The 24,183-nt window shown below is 45.4% G+C and overlaps 1 protein-coding gene across 2 annotated transcripts in view; it reads left to right on the plus strand.

The window, feature by feature from the left end:
* DOCK1 (dedicator of cytokinesis 1) overlaps positions 1-24,183 on the plus strand; it is a 528,332-nt gene that overhangs the window by 164,032 nt on the left and 340,117 nt on the right. For both annotated transcript variants that reach the window (XM_032281990.1, XM_032281991.1), the window contains exon 24: positions 22,627-22,697. In XM_032281990.1, coding sequence (XP_032137881.1) covers positions 22,627-22,697 — 71 coding nt within the window. The remainder of the gene's footprint in view (positions 1-22,626; positions 22,698-24,183) is intronic.

Here is a 24,183-nt window from a genome sequence, read left to right on the forward strand (position 1 = left end):
TTGTTATTTTTTTTTACCTCCTTTATCCTTAAATCCTTCACCCATAATCTCCTGTTTATAATTGTGGGTGTCTAATGATTCATAATTAGTTAATTCTTTGTTGGGAAGTGATTGTTACACATTGCAATTAGGAAGATCATACACAAAGCCATTTCTAGTTAAATATGTGTATGTTCTTTACCGGGCTTGGGTTCAAGAGGTCTGCAGTTACTGCGCTGTAATAGTCTCTGAGCTTATTTTTGTTAAGCAAAGACATATGGTTCAGAGACCCTCTCTCACCAGCAAGCCGTTCTCATTCAATCTAATCATGTTGAAAAAGGCCGTTTCCCTAGAATGGGTCTGGCAGCAATACTGGGATTGAGGCTGTCCTCAGGGTGTCCAAGTGCTTCTTTGGTAGCCTGCAGAGAAAAATACCAATGCTGATAATGCTCCATTTAGGTGCAGTATTCTGTCCAACAAAGCACGATTGCCTTCCTGGGAATAGGCCGAGATGCCATTGATAGTTTCTTGTGTAACTTGTCAACGGGAACACAACACAAGCTAATGTCTGCACAAAATGTAGTTTGTTCTACTTTTCTAACAGGTTTCCATGAAGAACTGTGTTCTGGGGATGGAGCTCAAATTTCACAGGATGTTCTGTGCAGAGTAGGTCCTCCCCTAGGGATGCTCCCGGTGTCCCCACTCCACCTGTCCACCACCCATAAGGGCATAGAGACCCCAGAAAATGCGAGGAAGAGGGTGGAGATTGGTTGATGGGCCGAGCTGCCTCTGTGAAAGGGGGTTGATCAGAGGCATCATACCTCCTGAAGACTTGGGCGGTGGGAGGGAGACGTTTCTGGAGCCTGGGGCAGCTGCTGTGACATGAAGACCACCTTAGCCAGGGTTGGGATGGAAGATGGGAGATCTTGCATTTTCATTCCTGTCTTGTTTGTTGTCCTTGATTGAATCTCTGCATTTTAGCCCATTGTCTTCCCAAAGCTAGTTTCTCACCTCTTCCTCTCAACCCCTGGCCTCTGTAATAATGCTGAAGCCTTGGGCCTGGAATTTGGAGGGGAAGAAAGGGAGGTTAATAATCCTTATTCTTTTGCTTTCTTTATTATGTGACTTCCTGGATCTTTTCTTACAAGGGTAATCAGGCTTTTGTGAACTAGAAGACATCAAAAACCACATCGATGCCAACTAAACAAATGGTATCCACCAGATACTTTTGAGCCCACTGGTATGTGCTAGGCAATATTCTAGGCATGGAGCTCTATCAGTGGGCAGGGGGTGCAGGTGGCGGTAATATACAGCTGATCTCATGTTCTCATCAGGGCAAAGAGACAGTAGAGAATTTTACTTAAGAGAACTTATCATCAGTTCGTGATAAGATAACAAATACCCACTGCTGTTTTTTATCCCTATTATCTTATTTAAGAAAGGAACTCTTTGCCTTCTTAAGGCGGGAGGGCCCTGAGCTCTTCATACAGAACAGATCTGAATTATAGAAGCCATTATTTGGTTTGTTATAAAATTATTGTTTCTCCATTTTTCTTGTTTTATCACAGTCCAGTTGTGGGACATTGTGGATCGTTACAGGCTGCACACAGGCATTTGGGATACATGACTTCTTTTTGGAGACTATGCCTTTTAAAAGCCTTTGGTGTTTTTATTCATGCTTGCTTTCATTCATCCAATGTTTTCCTACACCAACTGAAGGCCAGATGCTATGGGAGGTGCTGGAAAAGCATTAGAGCCCCAGCTCTTAAGGAGTTGCTGACTTGGTACAGGGGTGCAAGAGGGACTCAGTGAGGGAGACACAACCCCCCGTCCCCTGCCCCTTGCAGTCCTGGGCTATGCTGCAGTTGGATGAAACTGCTCTGCAGGTCTTATGAGCCAGCCCTGGAAACCCGAGCTTCTATCCCTCAGCCCCTGGTGCAGGAAGGGAACTTGGTCTTCATAATGTAACCACCCACTCATGTAGACTCCCCACATATCCCCCCAAATTAGTCCTCAGGAGTTGAGTAATCTTCTCTTTGAGTCCTTGTAACATTTTTATCCGAAATGCAAAAACACATTTGCTTGAAACTTCCATGTTAGCTTCGAATGATTTTAGAAGTTACCTGGCAGAATGAATACAAGAGAAACAAAGAAATTTAACATGTACTTGGCATTTTCTTATTGGCATGAACACAGTTGTTGGATGTCATTATAGATAAACCTTTTAAAGGTCACTTTAAAAATAGAATAATTGGCTACATTGCAGAGATCATGAAAGATCATGAGTATGTACATAATGTATAATTTAAAAAACAACTGCTAACATTATTTAAATGGGTGCTTATGGCTTGGGAAAAATTTTCTTGTGGTCCATAAAAAGTGCCATATCTTAAGCACTTCAGATAGACAAAAATGGATGACCAAAATGGGTTTTGGTGGTGATGAAGACACTCATGTCCAAGGGGCATGTAAAAAGTTTATATAGTGAAATGGAGAGTGGGCAAAGCTACTTTTAATATTCCTATACATGAATATTAGATAGGAATACATCGTTAAATTAATAACAGGTTGTAAGTAGGCACCTGGCTTTTATCCGTATCCGTAGAAGTATAAATACTTGAGATGGCCAAAACTTGACATTTTCTCATAGTGATGCAAAATTCTTATTTCATCCAGAGTCACATCACTCATAGAGACAAAAAGCATTTCTATAGAGCTGAGTTGGTAGAAGAGGGGTTCATGGACTACAGAAGCCTCTGGAAGGCCAGGGGGTGTGGTCAGGCTGGTGGAAGGAAAAGCCCTCTGCAGCCTGTGCTTAGAGCACCATGTTCATTAAATATCTAAATGGACATTTTCCTAAATGAGTGACTTTCTTCATGATATGTGTGTGCTAGATTCAAACTATACTTGGCAAAATAATATGAAGTTTTCAGGAGATGGGCTTAAAATTTTTCAAGCAGCTGAGGAAACATCAGCTTCTCAAGTGGGTGCTGAGTAGTTCTATGATGCTTAGAGTATCCAGTTAGATAGATGATTGTTTTATGACATTGAGCCTAGTGTTGACCAAATCACAGAAATTCATGCTGGGCTCTGGCCGTGATGCTAATGGGCGGGGGAGTGGAATGGAGCCGTGCTGCTTTGTGGACCTATCTTGGGGAGACTATTGAGTAGAGTGTTGGTCCCTGGAACCTTTAGGGTAGATTGTGGTCCTGCGAGCCTTTCCAGAAAACAATCAGTGGCTAACCTGTGGTGGGCAAGGGGGACTCCTTAAAGTTACACCACAGATCCCATTCCCAAGAAACATCCCCCACTCTTGCTCAGGTGTCCCTTGGGGCTTGGGGTGGCAGCCAAGCCTTGGTGAGGTTCCTCTGATAAAATGTTTAAGTAGCATTGCAGAACTAGAAATTGGCATCATTTAGGCCCGTTTACCTAAAGGAGAACCAAAATAATTTTGGCATTAATCAGTCATTAAATAGATAATGAAGCTTTGGCTACAAATACACATCTTGGAAATACATGGGGACTCTCACCTCGAGCTTCCTCTAGCTTCCTTCTACATAGCTGTATTTTTATACACAATTATGTTGATCAAATTCTACACCTTCCAAGCTCCACTGCTGAATTATTAAATTTTCCCTGATGATCATCTCAATTAATTTTCCAGTAAATGTAATTATTTTCTTGCCAGTTTAATTGCGAAGTTTTCTCTGATTTTCTCTTAATCATCTTTTACAAATGCAAAGTGAAAGGCAGCAGATTTTCTCTTCTGATGGTGGAAGAGATTACATTATGAATGTAGTCTTACTTAACTTGATAACCAGTTCGCTGCCACCAAGGGCCTCATATTTTTGTTTATCATGTCTGGGCACACTGTGAAATCATCAAATACCAAACCTTTTATAAATTGGATGTGCGTGGTTTTGTCCTTTTCACTTATTATTCTACTGTTTACAATTGTCTTCTATGACATTTTCTCTTTCCTTCAGTCAATTTTGGAAGCAAGGACATTCTTCTGCAGCAAAACACCATTTTTCTTCTTGATTGTAAACAGAGATGTCATTCCTGCACTTTTGTTAAAAATACCCATTAGAAATTATTAAAAGCTATTCAGCTGATTAGCGGTTATGTGCACGGTAGATACCTCAATTGTATTTGTTTCATTTGTCCTGGATATATGTCTTTCAATTCTTTGTTTTTATTGAAATTAATCTCTTGTTCCCATTACTATCTCTGAAGATAACAGTGATTATGGTGCTTTTTAAATAACTCACAATTTGTTTAAACTGCATGTGGGAAAGAGAATGCGAAAGATATGTTATATTTATTTTAATGTTACGCAAAAAATTTGAACTGGAAGCCGGATATTGGGAGGAGTCCATGTAAATGCATTTATGCTGACCTTTTCCTGATTCTCACATTTAATTGTGTTGCACTTTCAGAGTCACCCAGCTTGAAAGGGACTTAGAATCCCATGGTTGCCCATTGGCCTATGACTGCACCTCCCTCAGTGGTCAAAACCGATACTAAAAAGAGAAAGGGAAAGGCCTGTATTTGTATATTTGGAAGGTTATATCCAGAGGAGTTCAACACCCCTCAGAATCTAAGGGCTTCCTGGTGATACGGCCCCACCATGGCAGAGAAATGCCCCCAGCTTCCCTACTTAGCGATCAGGGGTCTGGAACCCTCTCTCCCTAACACACAAGACCATCCCTAGCTGGGTCGCCCCCCACAGACGTCACCCCCAGCCATGCTGCAGCCACCAGCATTTACCTCTAGACTCCCGAGGAAGCCAGGTGGCTCCCCTGTCTCAGTTCAGCTCTGCCATCCTGTCCCCTGAGCACACACATGGAGCCCTGGACACAGTGGCCGACACTGCCCTTGATGGGAGTCCCTTGGCCCTGGGCTCCTCCTGTGGCTCAGCTCTGCTCCTGTTGGCTTTCTCGTCTCTGGTCAGCCTCTTCCGGTCTCTCCCGTGGACTTTGCTTCTTGCTCCTGTTCCCTGTGTGTTTCTTGATGCCCTTTCCCATGGCTGCTCCCGAGAAGCCCCCACATCCTGGAGTCAGGCCCCCTACCCCTCGGTGCTCTTGCGCCTCTTCCACCTGGCCCCTTCCTCCTTTTTTTCCTTGGCTTCTCCTGTGAACCCACTTTGTTTCCTTCTGTTCCTCTGTTCACTGCAGCCCCAATCTCCACTCCCAGTGACTTAGTGCTTGCTTCTCCTGGGGACCTCAGGAAAACTGAGGATTCTGACCCCCACATCTAAGATAATAGGAAAGAACCTCCGTCCCCCAGGAGAGGGGGCTGCCCCTGCCCAAGTCCAGGCTTCAGGCTGGCTCTGCCTTTCCAGGCCATGGGTGATCTACGAATGAGTTCCTGGGCAGGGAGTGGAGGTAGATCGAGCCCTGGAGTTCCCGGTGGTCGATGCTCCTGTCTCCAGCAGAGACGCTGCCCAGTGGAGGTGTGTGGAGACCCTGCCATTTAGTCTCCCCACCCAGCTTTTCCTTCGGAGGAGAAAGGATTGTCTGACCTGTGGCTGTACTTTTAATTTCCTGACCGTAAGCTTTTCTTTCTCCTTGTTCGGTGGCATTTGTAAAAATTCCCTGTCCTGCATATCTGACTACATTTTTAAAACATTTGTTAGTTTAGATGTTCACGTCTAAATCCCATCATGTAAAATGTTTGTTGAGACACAGCTGGGGGATTGTCGAAAACCACCATAGAGAAGCGTGAGCATGTTTCGGGGCTGGGGGGTGCAGGCAGCAGTTCTGGGCGGTGACTGGCGCCCAGGACATTGGGGTGGTTCTCCTTTCTGGCTTCCTGGGCTTTTTTCCTGGGCAGGTTCTATGAAACCTTGTCTAATGAAGACACTGGCATTGACGGTGGCTTGCATTAGGCAAGACATGGCTGTTCCTGGGCACCAGGCAGTGACACTGGAACTCATTAAGGAGGTGACTCATTTCGGGGCCACATTAGCATGGACCGAGGCATCTCATGTTTCCCAGCTGTTTGCTGGTCGCTGCTGGATACCATTGTGTAGATCAGTCACATGGTCTGCTCAGCTTGAGTGACAGAGGGTGACTCGCTGTCAGTACACAAAGGCTACCTGGTGACTATCCCAAGAAGTGCCATTTGCAGTGGAGAATGGGACTTTTTGTTGTTGTTGTTAATAACATTTCTTAACACATATAACATAAAGTTAATCCTTTTAACCACCTTGTCATGAACAATTCAGTGGCATTGGGTACATTTATAGTGTATCACCACTAGGTAGTTATAATCATTTCCATCACCCCAAAAGGAAATTCTACAGCCCTTAGAGTCACTCTCTGTTTCCCCCTTCACACACGCTGGCAACCACAAATCTGTTTTCTGTCTCTACAATTAGCTTCTGCAAGATTCATATAAATGACGTTATACAACGTTTGGCTTTTTTTGGTGTATGGCTTCTTTTACTTACCATATTCTCAGGGTTCATCCATGCATTGGCACCCTGTTCCTGTTCATGGCTCAGTAGTATTCTGTTGTATGGACAGACCACAGGCAATTATCCGTTTATCTCCTGGTGCACACCTGGCTTACGTCACCTTTGGCTATAGTGTACAGAGCTGCTCTGAGCATTCCGATACGGGCTTCTGCTTGGACCTCTCTTTTTAATTATTTTGGGTATACATCGAGGAGTGAAACTGCTGGGTCTGTTTCTGTTGAATTGATTGAAGAAGGGATGTTCTTTTTATTGCTCTGTCTGTATGGACCTGTCCTGCATTACTTCAGCGAGTTGTAAAGGTTGGTCTGGGTCGCTTTCCCTCTTTCTTTTTGAATCATACCTTTATCTGTAGGTTGAACATAGGGGCTGTCTTTCGTGGTTTCAGATCCCTAAGGTCTTCATTGGGAGTCAAGATCCAAGGAGTCAAAGCTCATGCTGTGTTTGCTCCTGAGCTGGAGAAAGCATTGTTTAGAGGGAGGGGGAAGAGGAATACTTGAGGTCGGAATCACAGGACAGCAAATCAGTCTTGAGATTTCAGAAATTACCGTAGATCTGCGCCTCTTCCCCGAGAAAAACATGTCCAAATGCAGCATTTTTAATTGAGGAAAGCAAATCATCTTTCTCAGTCTTAAGACCTAGGATGGGAAAGAGTCTCAGAGTGACCAAATACACATGGACCCTGTTCTCTGGGAGGCTCCTGAGCCCTGACTGAGTGCCAGGCCCCTGCCCTGTGGGGTTCCGTTAGTGCTTCTAAGGTACATCCTCTGGGAAGAAGTATGACAAGGTGGTACCAGGGAACCTGAGGGCCAGGACGAATTTCAGGATAAAAAGAGCAGACTGAGAGATACTGCCACGGTACATCACCTAGATTTGCACTGCCCTATTTAAATTCAAATAAAATACAGCTAAATGTTCCATTCCTCAGTCACCCTTCCTGTATTTCAGGTGCCTGATGGACGCCTGTGCCCGGTGGCGACTGTACTGGCCAGAACTGCTATAGAGTGGTTCCATGATTGTGGAGAGTTCTGCTGGTCAGGGCTGGCTGGACCGTAGGCACAGGAGTGGCCACTGCAGTAGCGCTGGGAGCTGAGAAGGTGCCCAGTGCCTGGAGGAGGACGTGCTGGATGGGGGAGGAGAGGTCAGGATTTGTTGTAGTCCTGGCTCTGTCATCCCACAGCAAGATGGTTCTCCTGCCCCGGGACCCCAGCCTCCCTGTGTGCCCACTACGGGCCTGGCACCGGCTGCCCTCTTGTGTCACTCAGGACAGGAAAGTGAGGGCTGTGCTGTGCATGGGTCTTGATTGCTTCTCCATGGTAAGAAGAGGACAGACGTGGGAGGAGCTGTTGAGGAAACTTGACTGAAGATAGATGCTGCTTTGTCATCCAAGTGGCCTTTTGGTTTTGTAGACTTTTTTTTTTTTTTTCTAAGGCTGAAGCTCGAGCACTTCTCCTGTCTTAGCCTCCCAAGTAGCCGGGACCACAGGCACCCTCCACCATGCCTGGCTAATTTTTTTTTGTATTTTTAATAGAGACAGGGTTTCACCATGTTGACCTGGCTAGTCTCGAACTCCTGACTTCAAGTGGTCCAACCCCCTCAGTCTCCCAAGTGCCGGGATTACAGGTGTGAGCCCTGTGCCTGGCAGACATTCATTTTTATTACAATTTACAAAAGTATTGGTCAGTAACAGAACGAAAATGGAAGCAAATCCTAGTCTTTCCCTAGATCGTGGGAAAATCCTTGCTTTAAGTGCCTCGTGGGGTGTGGGGATGTGTTCGTCTCTCAGGGCCGCTGTCACAAATAATACAAACGAGGGGCCTAAAACAACATCAGCGTGTTCTCTCACCGTTCTGGAGGCCAGAAGTCTAAGAGCAGTGCATCACCAGGGCCATGCTCTCTCCGAAGGCTCTAGAAGGCTGTAGGGCAGAGTCCTTCCTGGTCTCTTCCAGCTTCTGGGGCTGCCGGTGGTCCTCGGTGTGCTGTGGTTTATGGCTGCATCCCACTAGTGTCTGCCTCTGCCTTCCTGTGGTGTGTGCGGCTCTCCCTCTTCTTTTTCTTTTCCTTTTTTTTTTTTTTTTTGAGACAGGGTCTCACTCTGCCATCCAGGCTAGAGTACAGTGGCATGATCTTTGCTCACTACAATGTGGTTTTGATGTGCATTTCTCTAATGACCAGTGATGATGAGCTTTTTGTCATATGTTTGTTGGCTGCATAAATGTCTTCTTTTGAAAAGTGTCTGTTCCCATCCTTTGATGAGGTTGTTTGTTTTTTTTCTTGTAAGTTTGTTTAAGTTCTTCATAGATTCTGGATATTAACCCTTTGCCTGATAGGTAGATTGCATAAAGTTTTTCCCATTCTGTTGATTGCTATTCACTCTGTTGATAGTTTCTTTTGCTGTGCAGAGGCTCTCAAGTTTAATTAGACCCCACTTGTCTATTTTGGCTTTTGTTGCCATTGCTTTTTGTGTTTTAGTCATGAAGTTCTTGTCTATGCCTATGTGCTGGATGGCATTGCCTAGGTTTTTTTCTAGAGTTTTTATGGTGTTAGGCCTCATGTTTAAATCATTCAACAAATTCTCAATAAACTAGGTATCGATGGATCATATCTCAAAATAATAAGAGCTATTTATGACAAACCCACAGCCAATATCATACTGAATGGCGAAAGCTGGAAGTATTCTTTCTGAAAACTGGCAGAAGACATGAATGTCCTCTCTCAGCACTCCTATTTAACATAGTATTGGAAGTTCTGGCTAAGGCCATCAGGGAAGAGAAAGAAAGAAAGCGTGTTCGCATAGGAAAAGAGGACGTCAAATTGTCCCTGTTTGCAGATGACATGATTGTATATTTAGAAAACCCCATCATCTCAGCCCAAAAGCTTCTTAAGCTGATAAGCAACTTCAGCAGAGTCTCAGGATACAAAATCAATGTGCAAAAATTGCAAGCATTCCTATACACCAATAATAGACAAGCAGAGAGCCAAATCATCAGTGAAAAAAATACTTAGGAATACAACTAACAAGGGATGTGAAGGAGCTCTTCAAGGAGAACTGCAAACCACTGCTCAAGGAAATAAGAGAGGACACAAACAGATGGAGAAACATTCCATGCTCATGGTTAGGAAGAATCAATATCATGAAACTGGCCATACTGTGCAAAGTAATTTATAGAGTGAATGCTATCCCCATCAAGCTACCAATGACGCTCTTCACAGAATTGGAAAAAAACCACCTTAAACTTCATATGGAACCAAAAAAGAGCCCACATAGCCCAGACAGTCCTAAGCAAAAAAAAAAAAAAAAAAAAAAAAAAAAACTGGAGGCTTCGCGCTAACTGACTTCAAACTATATTACAAGGCTACTGTAATCAAAACAGCATGGTACTGGTACCAAAACAGATATAGACCAATGGAACAGAACAGAGGCCTCATAAGGAACACCACACACCTACAACCATCTGATACTTGACAAACCTGACAAAAACAAGCAATGGAGAAAGGATTCCCTTTTTAGTAAATGATGTTGGGAAAGCTGGCTAGCTGTATGTAGAAAGCTGAAACTGGATCTCTTCCTTACACCTTATATAAAAATTAACTCTAGATGGGCCTACTGTAATTCGAATTAGAATTTATCTGCAAAGATTCTGTTTCTATGTTCCTTTGGATTCACAGGCAGCAGGATGTCCTCGCCCATTTTGTGTTGCTGTAACCAAATACCGGAGGCTCGGTAAAATACCTGAGTAATTTATAATGAACAGCAATTTACCGGCTTTCAGTTTTGGATTGCAGCAAGTCCAAGGTCAAGGTGCCGGCATTAAAGGCCTTCTTGCCTGGATGTCCCATGGCAGAAAGTGAGAGGATGAGAGGATGCCAAGCTCCCCCTTTTACAATGACCCAGTCCTACCTTTGTGTCTGAGCCCTCACGGCCTAATCACATTACTGCTAAAGTTCCCACCTCTTTGCTTGCCTGTAGTCCCAGCTACATGTGAGGTGGTGGTGGGAGGATCATTTTAGCCCAGGAGGCAGAGGCTGTAGTAAGCTGTGATCGTTCTGCTTCGCTCCAGCCTGGGCGATGGAGTGAGAACCTGTCTCCTAAATGAATAAATAAATCCCACATCTTACTACTGTTGCAGTGTCAATGTTCGTTAAATTTCAGCTTGAGTTTTGGAGGGGATAGACATTTAAATGACAGCACAGGGGTTAGGTTTTGACCTTTTTTTGGCCGTGGCACAGTTCCATGCACCACAAATGGTAGTGGAAGGGATTTGCCGGTGGGTGGAGGGACAGGGGGTTGAGCTCCACTCTGTGTTCACTGTCTGCTGTACCTTAAAGCCTTCCCTTCCCCTGTGAGCTACTTCTGCCTCAGATTGTCTCTGCACCTGCCATCCTCTATGGCAGCGAGTCTGTGTTTTGGTAGGATGGGCTAGAACCTGGGGACAGTGAGGTCGTTGGAGGGTGGCCGAGGGTGGACGGGCGCACACCGGACAGACAGAATAGCCTGCGTGATTTTGCCTCGTTCCTGCATCTTTCTTCCTCTCTTGTCCTGCACACAACTCGTCTTCCACCCACTTCTGTTCCCAAAAGGCTCCATTTTGTCAGATTATTCAGACCATGAATAAAACACAAGTGTGATGTGTTACATTCTTCACTCTTTGTTTGCAAAACTCTTTTGCTGCAGTTCAGACCCTTAAGATGCTGTGGAACTGGACCATTTTCCTGTCTGTCGACTTCTGAATTTTAAGTGCTTTTCAGAAAGCCTCCATCATTTGGAAGTCACGCTTTGCCTCCTGGAAGCTGTCTAGACAGGTATAAAATTTTCACCAATTTGGAGGCTACGGAGGCCTCTTCCAAGGATCGCTGCCCTCTCCATGAGCCTCTTTAGCTATAGGACTGTGCTGGTATCAAGTGAAAAAAAAAAAAAGAAAAAGAGTAGTTCAGTAATTTAATTCAGATCTGTTCTTGCCTAGATTACAATAATGCTCCTATTTAGTATGACTTAATTCCTGGCAAATGGATTGTAGGAGGTTAAGGAGAGCACGCTGACTTCAGAGCAGAGAGCCAAAGAGGGTGTTCTTCCTGTCTGTGCTGTGGTTGACTTAGTCTTTCTCCTCTTGCTTCGTGCTTTTTGTTACATGGCTTTTGCTGCTTAGCTGGCCATCTCCAAGGCATCATTGCAGCCCTATCCTGACGCCCTATCCGAGTTCTGGCGGCTTCTATGGTGACCCTTCCTGTTCTTTTACAGGTCATTCCATCCTTGACCATATTTTTTCCGGTCTCCTGTGTGCCAAGCTTTGGGGAAATAAGGATGAGTCGGGTGCAGGCTTCACTTGCTCATTTGAACAGTGATCCTGACTACTGTGAGAGAAGGAGCAGGGGACAGTAGTGCAGGGGCTTCAGCCAGGGCCGAAGGCAGAGAAGATGGCCATTGTTGCATGGCACAGCTCCCTGTGGCCAGAGAGGAGCCATGGAGCAGGTCTTGACAGGCCGACCCAAGGGCTGAGGAATTCTGTGTGCCAGGGACCCATTTGTGACACAACCACATGGGCCAGGAAGCAGTTAAGCAATTGTGTGTGTGTGTGTGTGTGTGTGTGTGTGTGTGTGTGTGTGTGTGTGTGTAGGAGCAATTAACGAACAGGATCTGGAGTTGCTGAGAGCAGTCCTGCACAGTGAAGACAATATTCTTCTCCCTGAGAAACCCCAGAGACCCTTGACTCATTGTCAATAGGTTTCGAGGAAGGCATAACACATCGACTTGTGTAGGAACTTGAACTGGCTTCATTGAAGAATCTCGGTAAGTTTGTACTTTTTTCAGCTTGGGCTTTGTGGTCAAGAAACAGACAGATACTTGTAGGAACAACGTCCCCCAGGAGCTAAATTAGCATTTGGGATTGAGTGAACCAAAGCATTTGTAGTGGAGACCAGGAATGCTATTTGAAAAAGCAGAATCAGCTTCAAGGAAGTTGTTTACAAAGAAAATTGATTACAAAGAGTAGTTTTAGATTGAAAATACATAAGATGTAGGCAGTCTTTATTTACTAAGATGTAAGGAATTGAATCGGTTGTTGCCATCGTCTTTCTTTCTTTTCTGGACTGCTATCACTACACCATAGTGCTGCATCCTTGAATGTCTTCAAAGTGCTGTGTATTACCTTTCTTCAGCTCCCTCAATCCATCACGTCCAGCCATCCATCCTGTTCCGTCAAGCCTCCATCAGAGTGGGTCCAGGGGCACCAGCTGGCAGAGCTGGTCTTGGTGCATTTTCCCCTATCAAGTTTATCTCGTCTTCCAGAGGCTGTTTGGCTCTCCCCAAATCTTCCAAAGACAGAACACTTAAATGTAAAAGGAGGATTTGTGGACCCTATATATTTTAGCTCAAAACCTCCAAGTAGAATCATTTTAATATGTGTTTTCTTGAGAAATATGTAAATTAATAATTGCTTCATACATTATTCAAGAAAAACTTATTTTGTATCACCCGTAGCTCTTCTAATCTTATATAAAGATATGCTAATGGATTTAATTAAAATAATTATACTGAATAATGTAACCTGAACTTTACTCTAAAATAGTATCTATTAATCATCATCATCAGTAATATTTTTAGCCAGAGACACTTACAACCTTAAGCTTATTCTAGATGGAAAGTACACTTTTTGTTTTGTTTTTCAGTTTGGATTAAGTTGGCATTCTCATGAGATATGTGACAATTACATTTGTTTAGAGACGAGTATCAAAGTTATTTTATTTCTGGGCTGGGCACAGGGGCTCACGCCTGTAATACCAGCACTTTGTGAGGCCGAGGTGGGTGGATCATGAGGTCAGGAGTTCGAGACCAGCCTCACCAACGTGGTGAAACCCTGTCTTTACTAAAAATACAAAAATTAGCTGGGCTTGGGGGTGCACGCCTGTAATCCTAGCTACTCAGGAGATTGAGGTAGGAGAATTGCTTGAATCTGGGAGGCAGAGATTGTAGTGAGCTGAGATCTCGCCATTGCACTCCATCCATCCTCCATCCTGGGCGACAGACTCTGTCTCAGGAAAAAAAAAATGTGTGTGTGTATATATATATATATATATATATATGTATATGTGTGTGTGTGTGTGTGTATATAATTTCTTTAACCTGAACTATTTCAGCAATTAGAAAACTTGTTAGCATTTTCTTCTCTTTCCTGTTTCTTCTTTTTCCTCTAAAGCTTTGGTTTCAGTTTGTTCTTGTCTGTTTGGTTCAGTTTTGACCTCACATTCCCTCCCAAGAGTTGTGATTGCTGAATATGATGAGTTCCTGATTGCCTGCATATTAAGAGGTGAACCGAATCTTACGAGGGATGCTAAGCAGCCTGTCTGTCTTAATATAAATAGAAATAGCTTTACCACTGGCCGTGATTCTCTCTAATTTTGTTTGTGTTATCTTTCTGTAGCTTGCTGGCTTTCCATCAGTGCTCAGTGGTGAAGAGCCCCAATGCATTTGGTGGTAATTTAGGTTTCTCTCTAAGCCTCTCTCACTCCTGTGTGTGTGGGACCCAGGTATGTTGTCTTGGTATGTCAGTGGGTTGTGCACGTGTGTTGATTGATCTGAGACCTAAATGCAAGTAGAATCAGACCTGTTCCCCCTCAGGTGGACACACGGAAGCTTTACTAAGTTCATAGAATAACATAAGCCAGGAATTAAACTGCCATTTACCAAACTTTAAAATCAAATCTGAAGAAATCACTTGCTTAAATAGCAAACATTAATTTGGTAAGTTCACTTATAACTTAATGAACAGGTGAAGAATAAAGAAAGCTAAAATCAGTGACTTCATCTAAATTCTGCAGAGGACTCTGTTCTTATCTAGACCAGGCCGTAATGGTGCATTCATGCAGTTCTGTGGTCCATGGTTCATACCTCCGGGGTGGGGGAATATGAGTGACCCTCACTCCAAACTCAGCTCTGTCTTCTGGGGACATCCCACAGACTTTGTCCTCCTTCCCACTTTTGTCCCTCACCCCCAATGAATTGATGAGTGATGATCCTGTTCTGCTGCTGGGAACTTTGCCAGTGCCTGGGAGGCACCGTGGAGTGGATACCTCCTGAGGGACTGGCATCCCAGCCGCTCACCCACAGCTCAAAACAGCCTTGCACATTCCGAGCACAGTTTTATTTAAATAAGTAAAGATCTTCCCTGATTTACAAAAATAACAAAAGGCAAACGAAAACAGAAAAAATCTTCAGTGTTCTCAATTTCTATCCTGATCTTTTCTGTTATTTGGGAACTGATTTTACTCACTATTTGCCACAGTGTAGATGGCACTTTACAAATGGAAGTCTGTACCGAATGAAGATTCAGGTCTGAGAGATGTGCCCACTAAGGAGGTTTTCCGTGTCAGCACATGCATGGGCCCACACGCTGTCCTCCTGCCACTGCCGGTAGTTGCCAAGGCCAAGGTATGTCGAGCAGGAGCAGTGAGCCGAGCTGTCACATGCACAACACATCGTTCCCTTCTCCCACTGCCCTTTGGGGCAGGCCCTGTTGATCACCACTGTTTTGTCCATGAGAAGCCGTGATAGGAAATGCTATCTTGCCAAATTTGCACAGCGAGTGGTGGAGGAGCCGGGACAGTGCCCCAGAACCCTGCCCTCGCCCCCCATGAAATTGCCTGCCTTCGATGGTGCTGGTTAGGTCCCCCACATGCGTTGATAGATTTTTATTTTGGGAGGTGTCTTTCTGTAGATAAGATTCCACCCAGCACCATCTCTCCACAGGGCATGTGTCCCCTGCTTCGTCTGTCGGGTGCTCTGTGTCTTGGCAAGCTATTGAAGCAGCAGCTCTTTCCATTCGAAAGAGACCTGAATTTGGTGAAGCAGCCAAATTCCACAGAGTAAACTGGAAGTTTTTCCTACAAACACAAGTAGAATCCCAAACACTTGAAACTCTTGACAAATAACCAATATTAGAAGTGAATTAAGCTAGGTGTGGCTCTTACTGATAGTGGGAAATGGAACCCCCCTGCGAAGGAAAGCTAGAGCCTGTGGTAGGATGGATTCCAAGCCCCCTTTGCATCTTGTCCTTGGCTGGCTATCAAACTGGATGGGGAAGACAATTTTTTCTCTTAGTTAAGGATGGCGACTTCTGTGGCTGAATGCAGGGAGAGGAATGCTTCTTGAAAATAGGTCATAACTATATACGAAGCTTGCAGTCAGTCTGGGAGTCATGGAGGGTCGACTGAGGACAGAAGGAGACAAGGCAGAATGAAATAGGCTCTGTCCTTACCTGTGAGGAGCTTACCGTCTATGGGGCATACAGACAAGTCGACCTTCCATTGCAGCCCAAATAGGAATGTCTCCAGATGCTGTATTCTTCTAGTTTGCATTGCTGTAAAGAATACCCAAGCCTAGGTAACTTAAGGAGAAAAGAGGTTTATTTTGGCCCCTGGTTCTGCAAAGTACACAAGAAGCATGGTGCCAGCATTTGCTCCTGGGGAGGGCTTCCAGAAACTTCTGTTCATGACAAAAGGTGAAGGGGGAGCAGGCATGTCACACGGCAAGAGAGGAAATAAGAGAGAATGGGGAGGTGCCACTGTCTTAAACCACTCTCACGGGAGCTAGTAGAGTGGGAAGTCACTCGTTACTGTGGGGAAGGCGCCAAGCCATTCATCAGAAATCCTCCCCCGTGACCCAAATACCTCCCACTGGCCCCACCCCCAACACTGCGGATCACATTTCCACATGAGAGTTGGAAAGGACACACACCCAAACCCTATCGTGTTCCTAACCTGACATCTGTGTGTCTAAGCTAAGGACTGAGGGGTACCCGAGTCTACTTGTGTGTTTGCAGTGGACTCAGGTGGGGTGACAGAGCAGTGACTCCAGAAGAGAAAACAGTATGTGCTCAGCCCTCTGAGCTGGCAGAGGGGCCTTGCCCACCTGGGAAATTGGAAGGGGCTCGGCTTGGTGGGAGAGAGTCCTGCAGGTACCAAGGGTCAGTCCTGGGGTGGCAGGGCCAGAGCCAAGGCCTTCCACGGGTGTGGGGTAGGTTCCCTGTGTCCCATGAGTAGGGTGCATTACCACAGTATCTAAATTCCATTGGCGTTTTCAGAAGGCAGCTCTGGCTGCCCAGTGAGGAGTGCCCGTGAGGGGTCAGTGTGGAGGCAGGAAGGCAGGTGGGAGGCTGTGGCAGCAAAACCAGTGCTAGGCAGTAGCAATGCAGCCCAGGTAGTTTGTCCCTGGGGGAGTTAACAGTCAGCCTGAACTGACGAGCTCTGTGGTTGTCTGGAAAGGGCTGTGAAGAAGAGAGAACACCCGGTGTGATGCCCAGGCCTGTGCCATGCGGCTGGGGCTTGGCGGTGCAGTGCTTGGCACCGGAATCCCTAGGGAATGCAAGGCCACAGTGGCTTCCACCAAGGCAGGGTGAGTGTGTGATGTCTGGAGTCAGCCAGGATGGAGCCCGGTGGGTGTAGGGTGTGGGTGTGAAGCTCAGGAGGAAGGGGAGCCCTGGAGATGGATCAGGATTGGGAGTCAGGGGCATGGCAGGAGGTGAGGTCCCTTGTGGTCTATGTGGAGGGACCCGAGGAACCCACAGGCGGGGTCTGGGGAGCGGGGCCCCATGCAGGGAGCTGGAAGGAGGGTGGAGAGGAAGGCGGCCACCATGGGAGCGAGAGCCACGCGTGCCCCAGAGGTGAGTTGGCAAAAGTATCATCAGAAAGGCCACTTGAGAACAGCCTGAGGTCATCATGGTCTTGGCAGGAACAGAGATGTGGAGTGGGGCGGAGTCAGGCTGCAGCGGGCGTGAGGAGGGATAGTGCGGGAAGTGGATGGAAGTGGGTGCTGGGCCCGGCCCAGAGTGTGGGGGATTGTCTGATGGAGGGGAGGCACCCGGGGCCCGGGACTGCTTTTCCAGGTGAGAGGCTGGCGCGGGCTTCATTATAGAAAGCAGGAGCCAGATGGGTGAGAACGGAAGCTTCTGGGCAGAGAGACAGAAGTACAAAAGGCAGGAGGGCCTTCAGCAGACAGCGGGGGAAGAGATTAGAGCCCCACGGGGCAAGTGGGTGTCCCTAAAACCCAAGGCAAAGGCAGAGGCTGGGAGCTGGAGTCTTTATGTTTGGTTTGGGTGGCTGGAAGCTTAGTGAGCTCCTTTCTCGTGGTGGCTTTTGCTTTTCTCTGAAGGAGGTGGTAACATGAGATAAGAGGGGTGCGGCCCAGGGTTGAGGAGAGCAAAGAAAGACTGAGTCAGCCACGGGAGGGAGTGGAGAAGGAGAGGAGACCAGCCTTTCTTCGGGAGAGCAGGTGGACGCATAGTGTAAGACGCGTCTCTCCCTGTGTTTCTTCTGTATTTCGTTCTCTCTGTCCTGTCTTTTGCTCGGTCACCCAGGACTGATAGCAGATGTGGATTCCTCCTGGTTCTCGCTAAACCTCATTTACCATAAGAATCAAAGTCATCTTGGTCGGTTAAGCAGAATTCTGGGTTAAACCAGCATTTTGGGCTCACTAGCGTTCCAGGTCCCTGCCTCAGTGAGCACGACCACTTCTCTGGGGGTGTCACCATGACATCCTTGATGCTAGGAGCTCAGGAAGACCCAGGCAGGGAAGGCTTTGGGAGCTGTCGCCCCACTTGGTGCTCTGTGGGTCCTGATTCACACACAGTCCGGCAGCCTGAGGGGGGCCAGTGGCAGGTGGGCGGTAAAGGCCTGTCTTGTTTGTGGCTGATTCACCCTGGTGAAATGGTATTTACAGAGTTGCTACAGGCGGTTGATGTTTTGCTAGGCACAGTATAAAATGCATGAAGCCAACTCACGCCTCACCCACTGGGCATTCACAAGTGAGAGACCGGGAGACTGAGCAATCACCCTGTGGGAACGCAGGCTATTAAATGTCACAATAAATGTTTCCTGTTTTTTTTCAAAGCAACTCTGAGGTAGTGGAAGCAGGACATTTGGAACTGGAATGAAATTATGACTATTTAATGTTGTCTTGAAAACTTGCATCCCAAAGCAGACGGTTGGAATCTGGTTGGCATTGAAGGACAGGGTGAACGCTGCGGCGAACAACAGCTTCCATCGTTCTAGAGTAGAGATTTATTAAAGCAAAAGTTGCTTTATCCTCTCGACTGCATTTCTGGTGATGTTGAAGTGTGGTGGCTTTGTAAAATTAGCTTTGGGGCTGCACAGACCAACCCTAATCCCAGCAGTGCCAGTCTGGGCCAAAGACTTCACTTTTGTGTGTCTCCCTGTCTCCTCCGTGAAAGGAAATAATGGTAGGCCTTCTGCATCAGGTTGTCACAGGGATGTAGAGTCCGGGACCTAGAAACTCCTCTGGCAGGTGCAGAATGTTCATGTTACACATGAGGCAACTTGAACTCACTTGTAATGAGTTGACCCTGTTTATTTACCTCCTGCATACCAGAGTTGAGACACCAGCCCAGCATTCTTTCAGGTATTTTCCATCCCAGATAGCTGTGGAAATATATCCAGGTAATATATTCTTAGTCAATTAAAAAATTAAGATATCTGCAGAGCACAGTGACTCATGTCTGTAATCCCAGCACTTTGGGAGGCCGGGCCAGTGGATCACCTGAGGTCAGGAGTTCGAGACCAGCCTGGCCAACATGGCGAAACCCTGTCTCTACTTAAAAAAAAAAAAAAATTAGCTGGGTGTGATGATGGGCGCCTGTGGCCCCAGCTACCTCGGAGACTGAGGCAGAAGAATCAGTTGAACCTGGGGGGTGGAGGTTGCAGTGAGCCGAGATCACACCACTTCACTCCAGCCTGGGCAAAAGAGCAAAACTCCATCTCAAAAGCAAAAAAAAAAAAAAAAAACAAGGTACAATTTACATACAATAAAATTCACTCTTTTTTACTGGACCGCTTTGCCAGCTTAGACAAAGCCATAATGCAGTCATTCCATGGGAGGGTCCCTGAGCCCCCGGCATTCCCCTGCACCATTTCCCACCAGCCACTGAAATATTCTCCATTTCTGTAGTTTTGCCGTTTCCAGAATGTTATGAAAATTGAGTCAGATGGGATGCCGTCTCTTGCATTTGCCTTGTTTTATTTATCACCGTGTTCTTCAGGTGCATCTGTGTTGTAGGTAGCAGTGGTTGGTGCTTCTCTTTTACTGCATTGTGTTCCATCGTATGGATTCTCCTCTTGAGGGGACACTGGGGTTGTTTCTCCTGTTCAGGGATTACAAATAAAGCTGCTAGTGACATCCACATCCGGTTTTGTAACCGTAATAGGTTTGCTACCCCATGTGCATGCCAAGTCAATGTGCTGTGACTCTGGGTGGCAGCAGAGAAAGAATTTTAATTGTAGGACCACCAAAAGAGGAGAAGGAGGAAACAGATCGTCTGCCGGAGGAGTTTGGGGCTAGGTATTGTTCAGGGCTTTAGAGGAGCGCTAAGTGGGTTGAAGAGCCTAGGGTGAAGGGACAGGGAGATGAAGAAACTTCATTCCAGTGCTGATTCCTTTTCTCTGTGGGGGGGGCCTTCAAACCAGCTGGCATAAGCAGTTTCCCTGGAATTCAGGATCTGAGGAACACCTTATGCAGTTCTTAAAGAGAAGACTTAGGATTCTAATGTCAGAAGTCCTATCTGCAAGAACATTGGGGATGCAGATAATCAGTATCTAGTGCTGCGTGACTTTGGATTATGAGGAAGTGGGTGGAAGCGTGGCCTGTTGGATGCTTAATTATCACCGCATTGCTGTCCAGAATCCTTGTTAGCCTTATGAGGATGCCTTCCGTTTTTGTGAATGTAGGTTTTCACTTCACTTAAGGATGTAGCCGGGAGTACAATGGCTGAGTGCTACAGATTATGAATGTTTACCTACGAGAAACTGCTGAACTCGCTTCTAAAGTTGCTGAACTATTTTTGATTCAGACTGGCAGCGTATACAAACAGCGCTTGTTAGGGATTTTGTTTTGTTTTGTTTTCATAATCCTAATAGATGTTACTTGGATCTTACTGTCGTTTTAATTTGCATTTCCCTGAGGAGTAAGGGTGCTGAGTGGCTTTTCACGTACTTATCTGCCATCCATATATCTTCCTTGGAGAATTGTCTCTTCGTATCTTTTGCCCATTTTGCGGGGAGGGGAAAATTGTTTTCTCATTATTGTGTTTTAAGCATTCTTTGTGTATTCCTGGTACTAATCTTTAGCAGACATGTGATTTCCAGTCATTCCACGTAGTTCTCCTTCTGTTGTCTCAGTAGTACCTTTCAAAGAGCAGAAATTTCTTTATTTTGATGCAGCCCAATTTATCAATTTTCTCTTTTACGTATTGTGCTATTGGTATCGTATCTAAGAAATCTTTACTTAGCCCAAACTCACACGTATTTTCTTCTGAAAGTTTTATAGTTTTTGAAGTTCTATATTTAAGGTCTGTGATCCATTTAAAGTTGAATTTTGTACAGTGTGAGAGGGTAGGGCATGAAGTTTATGTATTTGCTGGCGGTACTGTGTACCTTTGTTACAAATCCATCAACCATCTGTATATGTTCAGGGGAATGCTTTTAAAGTGGATTTCTGCCTACTTGCTTTTGGAGAACAATTGCAAAAATTGTTTCTGTAATTGTGTAGTATTTTCCAGTGTTCAAAGTGTTACCCTATTCATTTTCCAATTTGATTTTGAGCTTTAATGCAATCCATTGAAGTATCTGGCATGAATGTTATTTTTCCCTGTTACTTAAAAACACAGGTAGAAGGTGGCAGAGCCAGAGTCAGATCACTTCAAATCTAGGAACTTTTCCCAACAGGAGAGAGCAAAGGGACTCAGTCTCTGGCTTCTCCCAACTGAATTTAATTGTGGCTTAGTTCAGTAGTAGCTTTGTAAACAGGGACAAAGTAAGTAATGTCTCCATTGTTGGTTTTCCTACTCAGCTCCCTTCTAATAGGAAGTGGTATGATTTAGCTGTGTCCCCACCCAAATCTCATCTTGAATGGCAGCTCCCATAATCCCCTTGTGTTGTGGGAGGGACCCCGTGGGAGGTAATTGAATCACAAGGGTGGGTTTTTCCCATGCTGTTTTCATGATGGTAAATAAGCCTCATGAGATCTGATGGTTTTGTAAGGTGCAGTTCTCCTGCACACACTCTCTTGCCTTCCTCCATGTAAGACATGACTTTGCTCCTCCTTCACCTTCCGATATGATTGTGAGGCCTTCCCAGTGATGCGGAATTCTGAGTCCATTAAACTTCTTTCTTTATAAATTACCCAGTCTCAGGTATTTCTTCATAGTAGGATGAAAATGGACTAATACAGGAGTTCTGTAAGAATTAAAGATCAAATATACAAGGGTCCTAGCACAGTGTTTAGCATGCCATAGCATCTATGATGCATATCATTACTGCTTTTTGTGGGTGTTTGATTTCTAGAAGATACATTACTGAGGAACAGAATGATTCATAATTAAAGTATATGCAGGTATACAGGAAAACATTTTTGGAATGGAACAAACACAGTTGACTTTAATCATTGAATGTAGAAGAGTTGAAGTGAGTTTGATGGGAGAGGATTATTCGGAGGGGGACAGGTCTTCATTTTGCTTTAACCCCCGAGAGCACTGCAAGGATTAAAGGAGAAAATCGTGTGCATGCTTAGCACACAGTATAGGCACTTAGTCTGCAGGTGGTAAGTGTTGTTATCTGTTAAATCATTTTATTATGTGCCAAGACAACCTGTCAGAAGTTAGCATTCTTTGAGCATTCTTTGTAGATCAGAGATTCATTTTCTTTTTTGAGACAGGATCTTGCCCTGTTGCCCAGGCTGGAGTGCAGTGGTATGATCATGGCTCACTGCACCTCTGCTTCCTGGGCTCAAGTGATCCTCCTGCCTCAGCCCCCTGAGTAGCTGGGACTACAGGTGCAAGCCACCAGTACCCAACTATTTTTTTTTTTTTTTTTTTGTATTTTTTCGTATAGGTGGGGTTTTACCATGTTGCCTAGGCTGGTCTCGAACTCCTGAGCTGAAGTGATCTGCCTGCCTCAGCCTCCTAAAGTGTTGAGATTACAGACGTGAGCCAGTGTGCCCGATGACTTTTTTCTTTGCTCTATTTTCATCGTGTTAGCCATCAGTCCCTCATCTGGAAGTGATCTTTCTCTTCTTGTTATTTCTGCGATTCTTCTCATAAGGATTATAAATTGGTCTGAACATTCCCTAACGTACATTCTGCTTAGCTTGCTTGTTTTTTGGTTTGCAGGGGGCAGCACTGAAATACTTACCAACGATCGTCAATGATGTGAAATTGGTGTTTGATCCCAAAGAGCTCAGGTAAGTATACAGCCCAGGCGAATGCTTGTCACATGCTGTGCGTGACATCCTCTCACACAGTTTATGGGATGCTCAGGTTCTGCCTCATGTCTCCATATGTCAGTGCCCTGGATCATTCTGGAACATGTGCTGCTGGTGGTGTCTGTGATTCTTTGATAATTATGACATTATATGGAAAAAGCATCACCAGTCAACCACCACAATATTCCCATTATTATTATTTTTGAGACAGAGTCTCACTCTGTTGCCCAGGCTGGAGTGCAGTGGCGCAATCTCCACTCACTACAACCTCTGCCTCCCATGTTTAGTGATTCTTCTGCCTCAGCCTCCTAAGTAGCTGGACTACAGGCCTGCACCACCACACCTGGCTAATTTTTTGTATTTTTAGTAGAGATGGGGTTTCACCGCATCACAATATTTTTTAAGAAGATTGTTTACAATCTAATTAGTATATAATGCCCATTTGGCATTTTGCATACTTTGAGGTTTGAATTTCAATATGTGGTTGTTGGTTTTGCTCTTGTTTTCAGCACCTAAAAATCCTTCTATGAGCTTTAATATGCGTGTGCCAGCTCCTGCTTCTATAATAGAGGCAACTTCTCTTTGGGAGGGACCCTGAGCCTCAAGCAGAAGACTCAGAAGTTGCTAAGAAAATAATTTTTAGAAAACCCCACAAACAAACTTTGAGGAAGCTGGTCATTCGGCTTTCAGACCAAGGAGTGAGGTTGGAAACCTAACCCTTCCTTTTCCCTCCCTCCCTGACCACCTCTCAGTGGCCAGGTGTACTGTGTGTTCCCTATCTGTTGGTATCACCGCATTCTGAAAAGTGCCTTTGTGAGCAAATGGGATACACGACCTTTTTAATTTATTTTGTAAGAGATGGGGTCTCTGTTGCCCAGACTATAGTGCAGTGGCATGATCATAGCTCACTGCAGCTTCAAACTCCTGGCCTCAAGTGCCCCCTCTCACCTCTGCCTTCAAAGCACTAGGGTTACAGACGTGCGCCAGGCTCCCATCCAACCCCGGACTTTTCATAGCACAATCCTCAACTACTTTTTGTTTTGGTTTTGATTTGACACAATAATCTACCTGTGAGTGAAGACACCATTTTTTACTGGCCAATGAAGCCCTCCTAAATATTAGTAAAGGGCCATCTGTCCACGGAGCAGTGAAACTGAATAAAAGATGATCATCCTTCCTGTACTTTATGTCTACCATAGGTCACTCGTGCCCTGGAATTGAAGGGCGAGAGGCTCTCTGGGAGGCGCTGTCCCCCACGAATCATCGTGAATCTGATGTTCCCTAGGATTTAGTGTCCTGCAGGGAAACATTTATCTTCTGCTCCTGGGGCACTAACAGTGCTGGTCCTAAGCTTTGCAGGCCCTAAATGAGAAAAGGAGAAACACACAGGCTCAAGGGCGGTGTCTGCCCACCTGGCATGCTGCAGAGTCCTCTCCTTTGCACGTGCTTCTCCAAGAGTGGGCCC

Source organism: Sapajus apella, unplaced genomic scaffold (genome assembly GCF_009761245.1).
Source record: "Sapajus apella isolate SASKATOON/1434 unplaced genomic scaffold, GSC_monkey_1.0 scaffold13, whole genome shotgun sequence".
Classification (NCBI taxonomy): Eukaryota; Metazoa; Chordata; class Mammalia; order Primates; family Cebidae; genus Sapajus; species Sapajus apella.